Source organism: Melanerpes formicivorus, unplaced genomic scaffold (genome assembly GCF_026170545.1).
Source record: "Melanerpes formicivorus ecotype bairdi unplaced genomic scaffold, bMelFor1.0.p_v2 SCAF_14, whole genome shotgun sequence".
Lineage (NCBI taxonomy): Eukaryota > Metazoa > Chordata > Aves > Piciformes > Picidae > Melanerpes > Melanerpes formicivorus.
Window position 1 is genome coordinate 5,297,427 of NW_027142366.1, and position 15,823 is coordinate 5,313,249.

General features: G+C 52.2%; 2 protein-coding genes and 1 long non-coding RNA gene across 6 annotated transcripts; 2 read left to right on the forward strand and 1 right to left on the reverse strand.

Moving 5' to 3' along the window:
• Positions 1 to 1,164: 1,164 nt before the first annotated feature.
• PSMG3 (proteasome assembly chaperone 3) lies at positions 1,165 to 4,799 on the forward strand. Of its 4 annotated transcripts, none has more exons than XM_068146686.1 (3): positions 1,165 to 1,345; positions 1,905 to 2,122; positions 4,250 to 4,799. In XM_068146686.1, the coding sequence occupies exons 1-3, from the start codon at positions 1,327 to 1,329 to the stop codon at positions 4,400 to 4,402; spliced, it is 390 nt and encodes a 129-aa protein (XP_068002787.1). In that variant the 5' UTR covers positions 1,165 to 1,326; the 3' UTR covers positions 4,403 to 4,799. The 4 variants fall into 4 exon arrangements, with proteins under 4 accessions (XP_068002787.1, XP_068002790.1, XP_068002788.1 ...); XM_068146689.1 differs by having other exon boundaries at positions 1,165 to 1,291; XM_068146687.1 differs by lacking the exon at positions 1,165 to 1,345 and adding an exon at positions 1,461 to 1,558.
• Positions 4,800 to 6,956: 2,157 nt separating this feature from the next.
• On the forward strand, positions 6,957 to 15,468 carry TMEM184A (transmembrane protein 184A). Its single transcript, XM_068146681.1, has 9 exons — positions 6,957 to 7,045; positions 9,953 to 10,177; positions 10,723 to 10,888; positions 11,749 to 11,839; positions 11,922 to 11,997; positions 12,622 to 12,713; positions 12,949 to 13,118; positions 13,218 to 13,415; positions 13,820 to 15,468. The coding sequence occupies exons 2-9, from the start codon at positions 9,953 to 9,955 to the stop codon at positions 14,068 to 14,070; spliced, it is 1,269 nt and encodes a 422-aa protein (XP_068002782.1). The 5' UTR covers positions 6,957 to 7,045; the 3' UTR covers positions 14,071 to 15,468.
• Positions 7,960 to 9,813, reverse strand: LOC137445182 (uncharacterized). Its single transcript, XR_010988353.1, has 3 exons — positions 9,705 to 9,813; positions 9,388 to 9,596; positions 7,960 to 8,106 (listed from the first exon to the last, which is right to left on the reverse strand). It is a non-coding gene; the product is annotated as an uncharacterized lncRNA (long non-coding RNA).
• Positions 15,469 to 15,823: the final 355 nt, after the last annotated feature.

A 15,823-nucleotide genomic window follows, 5' to 3' on the forward strand; every position in this document is an offset into this window, starting at 1 on the left:
CTATGTAAAATTATTGTTTCTGAGTGCTAGTATTTCAGAGGGAGGAAAAATAGCACTGAATGAAGAGTATGCAACTAATAGAAACTGTTTGGATATTACTCATGGAGTGTAAACATTTCTTTCTGCACTAAGATGTCCTTGTCTCTCACTACAGCACTGTTGAGCCGCTGTCATCACTCCCTCAAGCCCCACGCTTTGCCCATGAAGCAGCTGGACCACGCATGGAGCATTTGGGTGCCTAATACACCATAGCTTGTCCCATCGGCAGGGAGGCTGCGCAGCCTGCCTGTGACAAGGAAGCTGCTCCCATGTCCCAAAACCAGCCTTATTTTGAGGGGAAAGCATCCGAGGGATCAACACAGGCCAGCAGATGGGAGCAGTGCTGTCCTGTGCAGAAATGGGGCAGAGGGAGAATTGAAGTTACTGTGCCTGTGTACTGGTGAGGCTGCACCTTGAATGCTGGGTTCAGGTTTCATAGTTTCATAGTTTCATTCAGGGTTGGAAGGGACCACATGGATCATCTAGTTCCAACCCCTCTGCCATGGGCAGGGACACCCCACACTAGATCAGGCTGGACAGAGCCTCATCCACTCATTAGGCCACTCATTGAGGAGCTGCAGCAGAAGGGCAGCAAAGCTGGAGAAGGTTCTGCAGAGCAACTCTTACAAGGAGTGGCTGAAGGCAGTGGGATTATTGACTGAGGAGACCAAGGGGAGACTTCACTCTCTACAAATCCCTGAAAGGAGATCGCAGCAAGGTGGGGGTCGGTCTCACCCCTCAGTGACAAGCAGCAAGACAAGAGGAAATGGCTTCAAGTTGTTCCAGGGGAGGTTTAGGTTGGACATCAGGAAAAAATTCTAACCCACATGGGTTGTCAAGCCCTAGAACAGGCTGCCCAGGGCAGTGGTGGCGTCCCCATCCCTGGAGGCATTTCAAAGCCGTGTAGATGTGGCGCTGAGGGACGTGGGTTTGTGGTGCTCTGGCACGTTGCGGTTGGCCTCAATTACGTTAAACGCCTTTTCCAACCAAAACGATTCTGTGACTCCATGAAAACATCAGCCTCTCTTCAGCCCCCACGTTCACCGTTCACCTTCCAGGCCCGAGAGGTGGCACACACCATCCCTTCACGGCCACAGGTGGGGCTGCCGCCCCTGCCGATGACAGCCGGTGTGACACGGGCAGAAACCGGCACAGGCGGCCGGGCCGGGGCACACAACGGCCCCGCACCGGGGCACACAACGGCTCCGCACCGGGGCACACAACGGCTCCGCACCGGGGTGGGCGAGGGACGGTAATGTCCCGGAGGAGAGCGCGCCGGGGCTGCAGATGGCGGCTCCCCGGGCGGGTAATGGCGGCGCGGAGCGCAGTGGAAGGCAGGCAGGGAGGGAGAGCCGGCGGCGGCCGCCCTGCGCCATCTCCCCGCGCCGCCGGGGGCGGGCCCGGGCAGAGAGCGGCGGCGCGGCGGGGCCTGGCGCGGGGACCGGGGGGCTCGGCGCGGGGACCGGGGGGCTCGGCGGTTGCTGTTCCGCAGCCTGGGCCCGGCTCAGGGAGCTCGGAGGTCTGTGGGGTCCGGGGTGGAAAGCGGGGCTCGGGGTTCGCCCGCTCGGTGCCAGCGAGCGGGAGGCTGCGCGGGAAGGGAGGGCACGGCCTGCTCCGGAGGTGGCATCACCTAAACCACGAGTCGCACGGAATCCGTGCACGGGGCGCAGGCTCTGCTGCGGGGCAGTTAAATTCCTCCTTCCAGTCAGGAGCGTGGAGTACACACACCTCAGGGCGCTTTTGTGGTCGGAAATCAACTTAACGTGGGTGTTGCAAATGGAAAGGGATAGATTTGGGCTTTTTACGGCCTGTGGTCTGCGTTTCTAATCTAATGTTGGTTTACTGTTATTGTTGCTTTTCTGCAGCGATGGAAGCGAGTCCCATCGTGACGTCCAAGCAGCGAGAGGAGGTGGTACACGGGGTCCCCACGGAGGTGGTGTGCACAGCCTTCTCCAACTCGGTCCTCGTGGTCGTCACACAGTACGGCAAAATGGGAACAATCGTCTATGTGGACCCCAACACAATCGCTGACAACGTGGGCAGGCCCTCCCTCACCACAAAGGTGCTACTGGGCAAGGATGAGGTGAGAGCGGATGTGCAGCGCACAGGCAGCGAGGATGAGGGGGAAATGTAGTAGGTGGGGCTGCACAACTTGCCAGGGAGTTGATGAATCACAGCAGTTAGGCAGTGTTTGCGCTGTGGTGAGATTAATTTCGCTTTACTGAGGAAAGAGGGGTTCATCAGAAAGGTATGTGTGCCCATCTGCTCTTTGACATAATAAAAGTTTTAACTAACTGCGAGCAGTTTGGGGATCTGCTGTTTTGTGTCCTACAGGATATGGATTGCTTCACCGTGTTTATGGAAGGCTTGATAAAGGCCCTGTTGATTCAAGGGTTGGAAGATTAAACCTGCAGCCTTTGATAACCTTTTTTGGGGTTTCTGTTCCAGTCAGTTTGTTTTCCTGTTCAAAGCCTTTTTCTCACCCCCACCACCAATCTATGCCAGCCCCGTAGTGGACTTTAGTTGCCCTTTCCCAAGCGTGCCTGCCAGCACCTTCCCTTGATAAAGTTTAATTTGTTTTGCTTCAACAAAATGAGTTTTTATCGACCATTTCACAAAGCTGGAGAGAGAGCAGAAGGAAATATGTTTCACAAAGCATCAACTAGTCAGGCATTAAAACAGAGAGTTACAGAGCCACGAGTTTATGAGACTTTCCATCAGGGTTGGAGCTATCAAACATTACTTGCTAACCTTAACTAGAAAAACTCTAGTAACACAAGTCTCTGATTCTAGCCCTGGCTTCCCCTTGGGGAATTCTCATTCTTCAGCAGCAGCTTTCCTTCTGTGGATGGGAAATGGTTTTGCTTTCCCTGGCACAATACCTGCTAATTCTGACCACTTCTACCCCCAACCTGGTTTTGTGTTTTGTTTGGAAGTGGCAAATGCTATTGTTTACTTTGCTGCATACTCTTTTCAAATAATTCTGTTACCTTAATCCATCTAAACCTTAAGGGAAGGCTTTCACTGGTTTGCTGCCTTCCTGCTCCTCATCATTAACATCTCTGTTTGGGTGGTTCGTGCTTCCAAACCGCACGGGGAGCTTAAATCAAGCAAACTCATTCTTCTGATAAATACATAACTGTGGGTGTAAATAAAACCTAGAGAAGCTGAGTGTTCTTGCTAAAGGAACCTCATTAGGAAGATTATATCCTTTTTCTTCCCTCTTTCAGCCTCCCTGCTTACTTCTGCTTTTCATTATTCTGTTAAAATCAAAACCAACATGTCTTTTACACATGGCGTGCAAAGACTGTCTGTATAACACCACTTTGGGATCTCCAGGCATTGCAGAAATAACAGGTTGTTCTCCAGAGCTTGTCAGTAGAACATAACCCTCTTCAACAACACATTTTTTAAGAGAAATCTGTGCTTGGAACCTTTCTCAGAAATCTGGCTGTGATGGAAACAGAGACATTTTGCTCCGTGTCTTTTCATGTAATTTGATGTTCAGTGAAGTAGTTTGGGTGAGAGGATTAGCAGAAGGAAAGGTTCTGGCTTTCCAAGTTTTCCAAAGTGGTGCAAAACTCAGTTCAGTCACAGCTCCAGTTAGGTTGTTCCAGGGCGGTTTGGGAGCTTGTCTCTCACGGCTCCAAACTCTTGTCAGGTAATAATACAACTAATTGTCAGGTAATGATAGGACATGGGGGAATGGAACAAAAATAGCAATGGGTAGATTCAGATTGGATGTTAGGAAGAAGCTCTTCACCATGAGGGTAGTGAGACACTGGAACAGGTTGCCCAGGGAGGTGGTACAAGCCTCATCCCTGGAAGTTTTTAAGGCCAGACATGATGTGGCTCTGAGTAACCTGATCTAGTGTGAGGTGTCCTTGCCCATGGCAGGGGGGTTGGAACTAGATGATCCTTGAGGTCCCTTCCAACTATAACAACTCTATGATTCTTTGATTCTTCCCACTTAAGCTGGTTATGAAAGTGCTGTCTAAAGTTCCCTGTTCCATGGCTATGCTGGTGAAGTGAGCTGCTTGTCTGTTCCCAGTCATGGTAGAACCACTCAGCAAACTGCTTGCTCGGTCCGAGTCCTGTTTGGCAGCTTCTTGATGTGCTGCGTGCCATTGCAGGACTCTCCCTCTCCTGACTTGTGTGGGAAGGCTCTCCTACATGAAGGAATGCACATCTGTATGCCTTTGCTTTTCAGCCCTTGGTTCATGTGTGTGCCAGAAACCTGGTGGCGTTTGTCTCTCAGGAAGCTGGGAACAAACCTGTTCTTCTCGCCATGGCTTTGAAAGACAAGACCATGGAAGGAATACAGGCTCTACGGGAAGTGATCCGAAGTTGCCAAGTGTGGTGAAGTTGTGCCATCTGGATTCAAGGAAATGATCTTGAGTCCATGACTCATCACCACTTATTTAAAAGGACCCGAAATGAAAATGATGGAATGCCTTTGTGCTGGTTTTGGATGTGCTGAGGAATGTCATGAATTTTTCTCTACTGTGTAGAACATTTGTGGGTTTTGTTACCATGGCAGGTTTGCAGTCCATATAGTCAGGGATGAGACGAGAACAATTGTCTCAACATGCAAGAGGAGGAGTATTTTTACCACATTGGGTGGGATGTATGTTTGGGAAATGGCCTGGCCCTGCGTTTGTGTCCTGAGGAGCAGCAGATGCCAAGCTCTGTAACTGCGCTGTACCGCAAAGGGGGAACACCCAGTGCAGGAGGAATAAAAGAAACATTGACAAATCTAATTTTACCTGTTTTCTTTCTTGCTCTGTGAAAATCACTGCCATTGAAATACAGGCTTCAGTTGCAAATCAACAGCAGTTGCATAATAGGAAAGATTTTCTTGCCTGTTTTTAAGGAAATGAGTCCTCTGTGACTGCTTTTGTCCTTATGTCAGTCCCTTTCCTGATGTAGGCTGAATCCATTTTCCACTTTTCACTCCCAGTTTTAAAGAGAGGCAAAGAATTGTGCTCTGCAGATGTCATGAAAGCTGATGTCAGGGTGGAAGCCACGGATGTCAGAGAAGCAGAGGTAGCTTGGGGCACCTGCAGTGAGCTGGCCCTTTCCTGAAGCGCCCATTTTTAGGAGATCATAGAATCAAAAAGGATTGAAAATACCTCAGAGATCATCAAGTCCAACCTATCACCCAACACCTCATGGCTAACTAAACCATGGCTTCAAGTGCCACATCCAGCCCCTTTTGGAACACCTCCGGGGAGAGTGACTCCACCACCTCCCTGGGCAGCACATTCCAATGGCCAATAACTCTTTCTGGGAAGAACTTTCTCCTTACCTCCAGCCTAACCTTACCCCAGTGCAGCTTGAGGCTGTGTCCTCTTGTTCTGGTGCTGGTTGCAATGATGTGGGGGCAGAAGGGTTTTGGGGGGGTGGTTCACACAAGGGCATTTCTCCAGAGTCTGGTGGAAAAAAAAGGGTGTTAGATGAAGTCATACGAGGTTAATAGCCAAACTCTTGCCATTTGCTTGGAAAGCACATTTGGGTTTACCTCTTCCCTGTAAAAAGTAACACCAAGTAGTAAATTTTTAAGTGAGCTGTTACACACTTTTGTCAGTTGAATGAGCAGAGGCCAGGTCTTGGATTGCAGGCAGGGAAGGCTCGGTGCCGTGTGGAGCTCCATCGAGATCAGCGGTATCAGCGCAAGGCCTGTTCCTGCCCCACGCGGCGCCAGCCGCTGGGTCATTTCTGTTGCTAAAAAAAAACCCCCCAAAACTCCAAAAAAATCCCCTGGAAGTAGAAAACCAGAAAATGCCTTTGGAGAGGGCTCTTTTTCTCTGAAATGAGAGTTATTTACAGGATTTGGAATTAGGAGAAATGAAACCTTTTTAAAGCACATCCAAACACCGCAGGCGTGGAGCTGCCCTCGACAAGAAACTGCGCCTAAAAATAATTTTCCGAACTATGCTTCCAAGAATCAAAGATTTGCATTTGTCAGAACTCCAAATTTTCCTTCTTTTACACTTTTGTAATTTGGGGAGGTTTAGGGTTTTTTTTTTTTTTGGGGGCTGTTTGGGTTTTGGGTTTTTTTTTGTCTAGGAAGGCTGAGAGAGACGTGTGGAATTTGTTAGCGTCGGCCCTGGTTTGCTGGTAGGGATTCTTACCCAACACAAATCCAGTATGTTTGCTAGATCCTGATGCTCTTATGGTGTCTGTAGCTCTAGCAGCTTGTGGGATCCATAAATAATTAGCCAATGGAATGTAAATCAGCTCTCCCATCATGGTGAGATGGTGGCACACCACTGCTGTGCCCTGGAGATCTGGCTGTTACTACCTCGCTGACCACAAGTTAACCGCCTTCATTTCCTGATTGTGTCCCCCACCAGCTCCTCACAGGGTGGTGGGTAAAGAAAGGACATGGAGATGTCTCCCATTTGATACTTGGAGCTGGGACAGACTTACCTTGCTGCCTTTCCATGGGCAATAAATTAGACCACAAGCTACTGGCCCCTCAGCTTTGCTCCACTCTGCAGTAAACCAGAGGGAAAGCCTGTCCCAAAAACCAGGCAGAAGTCTGCAGGTGACACTAGCTGCCTGCCTTTTAGTCATTGCTGTCCTCCAGGTAAGGATTACTTCCCCACTGCAGGAAAACCTGCCTTTGCCACCCAGGCAGAGCCCTCACTCATGGCCGCAGGACGTGTGCCAGGTTGGGGACAGCAGTGTCAGGCTGTGATGTGGCTTTCCATCTGTGTTTGCTTTCTGGGTGTGGGTGCTGAGCACGGTGGACTGGCCAGGTAAGTTGGGTAGCTTTGCCATGGGAGGTGAAGCCCAACCTGCTGCTCCAGCTCCCACGGAGACCGGGGTGCAGCAAGGGTGAGGGTGAGCAGGGTGCTGGCAGGGCCCACTGCCAGTAGGCGGGCAGGGCTGGGAGGGTGACTGGAGGAGGAGTCTCCCGCGGGCGTAGGTGGAGGAGGGCACAGGGGATACGGAGGCAGGTGCATGGCAGCCAGACCCGCTCCTGGAGGAGCCTCGCAGGGTGAGTGGGGCCCTGGGAGGGTGCAGTGACTATGGACACCCTGTCATGGAGCAGAGGTTGTCCCAGCCATTGATCCTGAGCACCTGTGGGAGGGCAGAGACTGCTGCAAGAGCTCTCTGTGTGTGTCACCCCTCCTCCAGATAGGCTTTAAGGAGGGCTCGGTGCTGCCCTGCCTTAATTTATAGCTATGTGCTATAGGTCCTTCCTCCTGGGTGGCCTGGGAGTGGTATGGAGAGGCTGGTTGGGTAAATAACCCCTGTGCCCTGGCTTTATCTGAAAGCAATCAAGACAAAAGGTGCCCTGTGCTGGTGGAACTGAGCCTGGATGCTCCCCGCCCAAGAACGGGGGTCAGGGATCTCTCCCCCCTTCCCTCGGTGCACAGCCAGCACTGTAGAGGCACTGTTGAGGGGCAGCACGGACTCACCCTTCCTTTCTGACTGCCCCAGTGCCACACAGGGGCTGCTGCCAACATTGGGATTTGTCCCAGGTGCTCTGGGACATGAGGAGGTATGTGAGCTGGCAATCTGTGCTCTGGCAGCCTGCAGATGGAGGGGAATCCCTGGCCACATGAAAAGCCCCATGTGCAGGTGGCCTGCCTGAACACAGATCTCACTGCTCAGTTTATCTTCTGCTCGGTGCTCACTTAGCATCACTTATATCCCAGGGAGTGAGTGCAACAGGTAGACACTGCATGGCAGGTGCCTGCAGGGTGTCTGGAAGTGGCACTGGCACAGTCCTGACGAAGAGCTGAGTTTTGCTGCTGGTATTTTTCTCTGTGTCTCCTCAGTGACTTTGTTTCAGAAGCAAATGTCCCTCTTAACTGCATTGAATTGCCCAGCTACCTTGCACAGCCAGGATCTAATTACCTCTGGAGCTGGAAGCCCGGTCTCCAAGTGGCACCAAGGCCTTTGTTTTTAATGACTTGCTCTGCTGCCTTCAGAGTGTGACAATGTAGGGGAGTCTGCCAGGTCCGGCTGCTGGTGCCGCTGTGCTCGCTCCACAATGCCTGGGAAAGCTGATAGGAGTTGGGATGTCTTGGGCCAAGCATCTGTGGCACAGTGCTGGGTTGAGAACAGAATAAAAGGGTGCAGGGATAAGCATAGGTCTCCACCTTGTCCTAGGAAGCAAGCTGGATCACGTCCTTCCCTATCATGATGCTCTGGCAGAGGGAAAGCATCCCAAATCCAGCTGCACAGCCCCAGGCGGCAGCAGGGAAGTGCCCAGAAAGAGTGAGGAGTGATGGGGAATGGGGCAAAGCTGGGCTCTCACCTCCACCCTACACTGCGAGCTACCTCCCTCCTCCTGTTAATGTTTACAAGACAGGGCCCAGTATCACTGCAGTCTGTCCAAAGACCAGATCCCTCCCCGGCTCTCCCTGGGATCCTTCTTCCTGCTGGCCGTGCGGTGGTGGCAGGGAGGCAGAACCCGGCTCCCCGCTGCCTCCGTAACACTATCGGCCCCCCCTGTCCCTCCGGCCACCTTCGGCTCCGCTTCCCCGCTGGCGGGCGCAGGTACAGCATGGTGAGCTGCTGGGACCTCGCCAGCATGTCCGGGCATCTCCACTTACAGGCAGCTCCTGCCAGGCAGAGGCGGGGGGAAAGGTATTTTTAGGACTGTTGATCTGACACCAGCTGAGTTTCCTCTCCTGTCAGGTTGGAGTTCGGGGAGAGGGCAGGAGAGGAAGCTGTAGGGTGAGCTCTCGCTTTGGTTTGTTTTCTGTTTGACTGCACCGAGGTCGTTCTCTACCATTCTTATCTGTGGGAGATTATTTTCTTGCCTCCCATCAGCTCATGCTTAGAGTTTTACCCCCAGGCGATAGTTACCCAGCAGCTAAAACCTTTGTTTATTAACAATGCATTGAGAAGCATCTACATTGTTAGAGCTCTGCTCCGAGCTTCTTGTTTGTCTTTTTTTAAACCCACTATTGTTATACTTGGGGAAAAAGCAGCTTTCCATAGATTAGCAGGAAGAGAGGCCAAACATGGCAGTTTGTGCATCTGTTGGCCTTGAGATATGAAGCTGACCTATAAATAAGAGCATATTATTAGACTGGTCCTTGCTGTCTGGAGTTGCAGGGTACACTGCGCCCTTACACCCTGGCCACCCTCTGTGCTGGGAACATTTGGTGCCTTGGGTCAACCAGCTTTGAGGAGGACAGACCTGCTGAGAAGATGCTGGAGAGCTTCAGCATCACCCAAGGGCAGCAGCTCTGTTGCCTTGGGCTCACTTTAGGTGCAGGAAGGATTGCTGGCTGCTGGCTTAGGGTTGGCATTGCTGGCACACCGAGACCCCACGATCCCAAAATGGCTGAGGCTAGGCAAAGAGCCTGGGAGATGACAAACCTCTGGCTTCTTGGGCAGCCTTGGGATTTGTCCCTAGCACACCATGCACGATGAAAGTAGCCAGATGTGGGGAGGACCACAGGAATTCCAGCACTTTCTGGACTCCCAGGCAGGAGGTCAGTGTCCTGATGGCTGGTTGGTAAGGGACTTCTTATTATCATGGGTGAAGCATGAACCTTCAAGTCTCTGTTTCCTGTGGAAAAAGGGTCCTGAGAAACAAGTGTGGAATCACAGGGTTAGGAATGCAGGCAAGTCTTTCCCTTCCAAGGCCAGGAAGGAGAATTGTGTGTTTTGGGGCACCCAGGGACTGCATATACCTTCTTGGGGAAAAGAGGGTCTGCTCTTAAAGGATATTAGCATTTTCCTGCTGGGAGAAGCAGCCCCATCCATGCTGAATTGGCTGATTTGGGTGAGGTACACCCTGGAAAAGCCTGGGGAAGCAAAATAAACCTCACAGGTTTGTCTGCACTGTGTGGGCTGGGAGATCTTCTGGGACCTTCCTCTTCACTAGCTTACCTCTGTCCTGCCTTCCTGCACCACTCCCCTTGCCTCTCCCTCCCTGCAGATGAGTAATGCCATGCGTGCCTTGCCCTCTCCCACGGTGTTTGGCACACCAGGGCCCAGCACAGTGGCCAGGCTGGCCTCAGCCTCCCCCTCCCCGGCCCTTGACCTGCTCACAGCTGCCCACAACGACACCCAGGACAGCCAGCAGCTTTTCCTGACCACGACGGCAGCAGAGGTCATCTCTGGCATCTTTGTGTGGTCAGCACTCATCATCACCTTCCACCAGGTAAGGGCTGGAGTAGAGATGGAGCTCAGCACAGAGGTTGATGTGAGGGCAAAAATAGTGATTGCCCAGAACTTCTGGATAAATATTTCCTTCTGTTGCTGCCTGGAGGGGATATCTCTGCTGTCAGGAGCCTGGTACTGACAGCTTGGGAGGGTGGACTTTGCCCACACAGTGCCCAGGTGGCTGCCAGAGCCAGGAGAGGCTGCAGGGCACTGGCACTGCCCAGAGGCAACACCCAGAGGGGTTTCTCATCTGGCACCCTAGGGTCTGGCCCACTGAGATGCACAGTGAAAAATACTGCCAGGGGGCATGTTTTTGGGTGCTGCACAGATCTGCCAAGCTGGTGCATCCGAGCACTGGGAAGGGGCTGCACAGGGTCTGGCACTCATCACACAGCCCCAGGGAAGGGACCCAGCTTCCACCTGTTTTCATGGAAGGTATAGCTCCATGGACTGGGTTGGAGCCTATCAAATGTTGTCCCTTGAGGGTACCTGTTGCCTGTCCCGAGCAGTGGTAGCCACAGCTAATGGCTGGGCACTTTGCAGATCTACACACACCTGAGGAATTACACCATCGCCAAGGAGCAGCGCTACATCATCCGCATCCTCTTCATCGTGCCCATCTATGCCTTCGACTCCTGGCTCAGCCTCCTCCTCCTGGGCAGCCACCAGTACTACGTCTACTTCGACTCGGTGCGTGACTGCTATGAAGGTGAGCGCAGCCTCTCCTCGGCAGGGAGGCTGATGGCAAAGCAGGCCTCTCATCTCACTGACCTATCTCTCTGAAGCATCCTGGATTGCACAGTGGCATAGCTCCACCTCTTTCACTTCCCTCCCTCCCTTCCTCTTTGCAGAGGGTTTCCCCTTCCTTCTCATCAGCAGAAGGGAAGGGATGTCCTTTAGGCAGACAGGTGCTGGTGGCTTTCCAACACCAGCCTGCAGGCTCACAGGGACCTCAGCCTCATGCTTCTGGGGAATGCGAGGTTTTCTTTCTGCCTGTGGGGTAGAAATGCAACTTCTCTAAAGGAGAAGGTAGAGATACCCAAGGAATTGGGGAGCTGAGGTGTTTTGAGGTACAAGGGAAGCTCATCAAGATGGAGTTTGCTCTTCCACCTTCTTGCTCTCCCCCTGGGAGCAGAGGGATATGGGCATGCTTATTACTTCAGGATTGGACTATATGAAAAATAAGTGATGGAGATGTCCAAGAAAACTGTTCAGGACATTCTTCTTGCTGTCCAACACCCCACTTGTGCTGCCCTTTAACAGTTTTGAGGTCCTTCTATGCAAATGGTCCCTGGCTATTGCACTCCTGCCTGGGCTTGTCTGGATGCCCATGCAGGTCAGCTTCACAATCACCACTAGGACACCTGACTGCTGCCACGTACAGGCACCTGAAAGTCAGATGGATTTGACCTGCTGCTCCTCTTGCTGGGCTCCTACCCACCAGTGTCCCAAATAAGGTGGAGCTGGGGTAGATGAGAACACACCCCAGCAGGAAGGAAGCCAAAACGTAACAACCCCCTCACGTATCTGCATCAGCCCTGCTGATCATGCCTGCCCTTGCCTTGCCAGCCTTCGTCATTTACAGCTTCCTGAGCCTGTGCTTCGAGTACCTTGGAGGAGAGAGCACCATCATGACAGAGATCCGAGGCAAGCCCATTGCGTAAGTCCCAGCATCCCTTGGCCCTCCACTCACTCTCCCCCTCCAGCAGCCCCAATGGCATCTCCTGGGCTTCTGCTTCCAGGTCCAGCTGTTTCTACGGGACCTGCTGCCTTCAGGGCATGTCCTACTCCATCGGGTTCCTGCGCTTCTGCAAGCAGGTGGGTGCCTGACGGGGCGCATCGGCTCCACTTCCCTCCAAGAAGGGCTGTGCAGGTGGCAGGTCTCTTCCCCAGTGCCCTGCTGAGAGGGCTCTGCTTCGCTGCTCTCCGGAGATGCTATTTTGGGCTTTTTTTCCTCTGAGGGAGGCAGCTCACCCAGCTTGCAGGCACCTGGCCAGCAGCAGGGCTCCACACTGTCCTTGCCTCTGACTCACTGCTGAGTCAGGGTCTCCTCCCACTGCAGAGCTGAGATTGCCATCTCTGTCCAGTCCCAGGTTAGCCTGCACAGCTCTCTAACTCTCCAGGGCTGTGCTGCAGGCTGAATCCTGGCACCAGTCCATCTGAAAACCACCCATTCCCCCCTCCTTGGAGTCACTATACTGCCTTCCAGAAGCTGCCTTTTGGGAGCCCTGCTCCCTCCCATAGGCAGACCTTGAGCTGGTTCGTATTTCACCCCGCAGCACTGGTCACTCTTGTGATGAAGAACTGCTCTCTCCTCTGTGTCTCTGTCCCAGGTGTGGAGGGGTTAGCTTGCGTGGAGGGGCTCGGGGGTGGCAAGAACTGCAGGGAGGGCAGTGGCATTTCCCTGCTGCCTGGAGTGCATTGTGTCTTTCCCCCGTACAGGCCACACTACAGTTCTGCATCGTGAAACCCCTCATGGCAATCATCACCATCATCCTGCAGGCATTTGGGAAGTACCACGATGGAGACTTCAAGTGAGGATGCTGGGTTGAGCTGGGGAGGGTAAAGGGAATAGGATGGGTCCTATTCAAAAGATCCTACCAACAGAGCAAAAGCTGAGAGCAACACCCTGCCTAGCCCCTGCCTGCCCCGGCTGTACTCTCCCAAGTGGCACTTCTTCCCTCCCCATTTCATCCTTCTTCACCTCTGGGTGGAATTGCTTCACTTCCCACAGCCCAGGGCAGCACCTCTCTCTCTCTCCTCCCACAGTGTCCACAGTGGCTACCTCTACATCACCATCATCTACAACTTCTCTGTCAGCCTGGCACTTTATGCCCTCTTCCTCTTCTACTTTGCCACCATGGACCTGCTGCGCCCATTTAAGCCAGTCCTCAAGTTCATCACCATTAAGGCAGTCATCTTCCTTTCCTTCTGGCAAGGTGGGTTCCACCACAGAAGCCCAGTGCTTCTCCTCCCATAGCTTCACCTGACACATGGATGCAGGACCAGAGCTGATCCCTCTCTCTTCCTCTGCACAGGGATGTTGTTGGCAGTCCTGGAGAAATGCGGGGTGATCCCTGAAGTTCAGATCATCGATGGGAAGGAGGTGGGAGCTGGGACAGTGGCTGCTGGCTACCAGAACTTCATTATCTGCATTGAGATGTTCTTTGCTTCCGTTGCCCTGCGCTATGCATTCCCCTGCCAGGTGTACAGAGAGAAAAAAGAAAACTCAAGAGGTAATTCTTCTTTTCTTCCTCCCTCATCAGTGAGTAAGAGGAGACCTCTCCCCTCCAGAATTACCCATGGGATGCTAAAAACCATCAGAGCAATTTCTGTCTCCTGTGCTCCACCAGTTCCTTCTTCCTCTTCCCTCATGATAGTCATAGTGAATGGATAGGAAGAGAGACCTTGGTGTGGATGGTCAGAATTAGAGGATTTGTGCTGGAGAGAGGATCCATCCTCTTCAAAACACGGAGCAAGGGTTTGCCTGCTGCCTTAGAACTCACCACCACAAACTGGCATGGCCCACAACGAGCTCCTGCTCTTGAATTCCTAAGGAAAAGTGTCATTCAGGTCTGGGGTGCTTGGGCTCAGTAACTGTCTGATGCCCCATCACTCTCCTGCTCTCCCTGTTTTTCAGCAAACCTTGCCCCAATGCAGAGCATCTCGAGCGGGCTGAAGGAGACCATAAGCCCTCAGGACATCGTGCAGGACGCGATCCACAACTTCTCACCTGCGTACCAGCAGTACACCCAGCAGTCAACGCAGGAGGCAGAGCACAAGGCGCCGGGGGAGAATGGGCACGTGGCCTCCAGGGTGGAGGGACTGAGCAGCAGGAAGAGCAAAAACATTGAGAAGAGAGTGCTGATCTTCTCAGATGAGGATCTGTAGGAGGTGTCAGAGTGGACAATGATACTGGAGGTGTTTAAACCCATGCAAGTGGGAGCTGTCTTGAGCCTGAGACAACCTGGTCTAATCAGGGTACCGAGAAGCCAGAAACTCTACCCAATAAGCCAGTCTCTCGAAGGGAAGATGCAATAACCCAGGAAAAGGTTCTGTCAAATAGTGCCAGTTTTTGCTGTTCCATCTCTACCAGCGTTAGGGACTGGGCTGTCTTTTTGCCTATGACTAAGCAACCCTGTGCTGCAGCCTGGGCTTTGCCACCCCACTGCTGGCATCTTGGTAGCAGCCTCATGCCTATGCTGGGGAATGCCAGGCTGCAGGACAGATCAGCTGCCTTCACCCTCTTACCTCCAAGCAGTGTCGAGGCCTAAGAGAAATGCTTTTCTCAGCACAGTTCTGCTCTAGTTTCTCCTGATTTGAGTAGAAAATGATCTCAAAGGGCCCTGTGGAGAAAACCAGCCCAGGAAGGTGACTTCATTTCACCTCAAAACCTGCTAAGAGCTGAAAGACGTCGTCCCTTATTTTTACACCTTCCCCCAGAAAAGTCTATGGAGTTGTACAGAAGACCTTAAGCAGGGAGGAAGAGTAAGTCATCCTCTTCTCCCTCCAGATGGGGATGCAGCTGTCTGAGTAACTCCCCAGGGAGCAGGGACAGGACCTCACTGGGGCTAACCCAGGGTCTCGCAGCTGCGTTCCTGAGAGCGGCCGGTGGCAGAAGCACTTGTTTATGTCTAAGCTGACTTATCTCTGAACAAATCAGAAGTTAAAAGGGATTCCATCTTCTTTATCAGAGCCTTTATTAGGCAACCAGACTGTGACTGGTGGTGGTAGGAATGCACTTACTGGAAACTATCTGTTCCTCCTAACCCTTCATTCTTTGCTGCCCCTGGGCTTTGCTCAACCTGTAGGAAGGCAGGTGGGAGTTGAGCCCAGCTGGGTGACAGTGGCAGGATGGAGACACTGGGGGATGCTGCCACGTTAGGAAGAACCACTGGTGGGGAAAGATGCTGGATGGAAGGATTTTCCCCATATCACACAGTAATGGAGAGCACAAATCCTTCTGTCAAACTTCCCCTCGGTTGGGTGTTTTTTTTTCCTCCTCCTCCTTATTTTTCAGTCCAATTTCTATTCCTGTTAATCAGATGATCCCCAGGAACTTACTCAGGCACTGACCAGGCTGAGTGTGGGTAGTGAAAGGACAGAGGCAAGTCTGTAGCCTCACATTTGCAATCTTGTGGCAAACAGAGGGGTAAGGCTCAGAGCTGTTTCACACACAACTTCTACCAGGCTTTTCTTTTCTCTGCTCTTAAGCTGCAAGATGTAAATCACAACATGAAATTAGTTTATTTATGAATTATTTTTTTTTCTAATAAACAGCAATTTCTACCAGGGAGTGAGCAAGCATTTTCACTTAGCTCAGCAAGCAGAGCCCACGAGCTGCCTGTTCCTGCTCTAATGCTGATGCTCTTAAACTCAACGTCCTCCCTGCCCCTCAATGCTGGCCCAGCAGAAATACCTGCACATGCAGCATCCTGCACATTTTGGCATTCCCACAGGATTTGTGCTCATCTTTTTCACTCCAAAGAGCGTGTTGCTCTTCCTCTCCTTGCACCGCACCTCTTCCAACCCTCACCTAAATTGTGGATGCAGCACTTCAGAGTTGCTGGATCTGCTTTAGCCAAACTAAGTTCAGACTCCAGCCTCAAAAGGACAACCTCTGTTTATGATGATTATTGGAGAC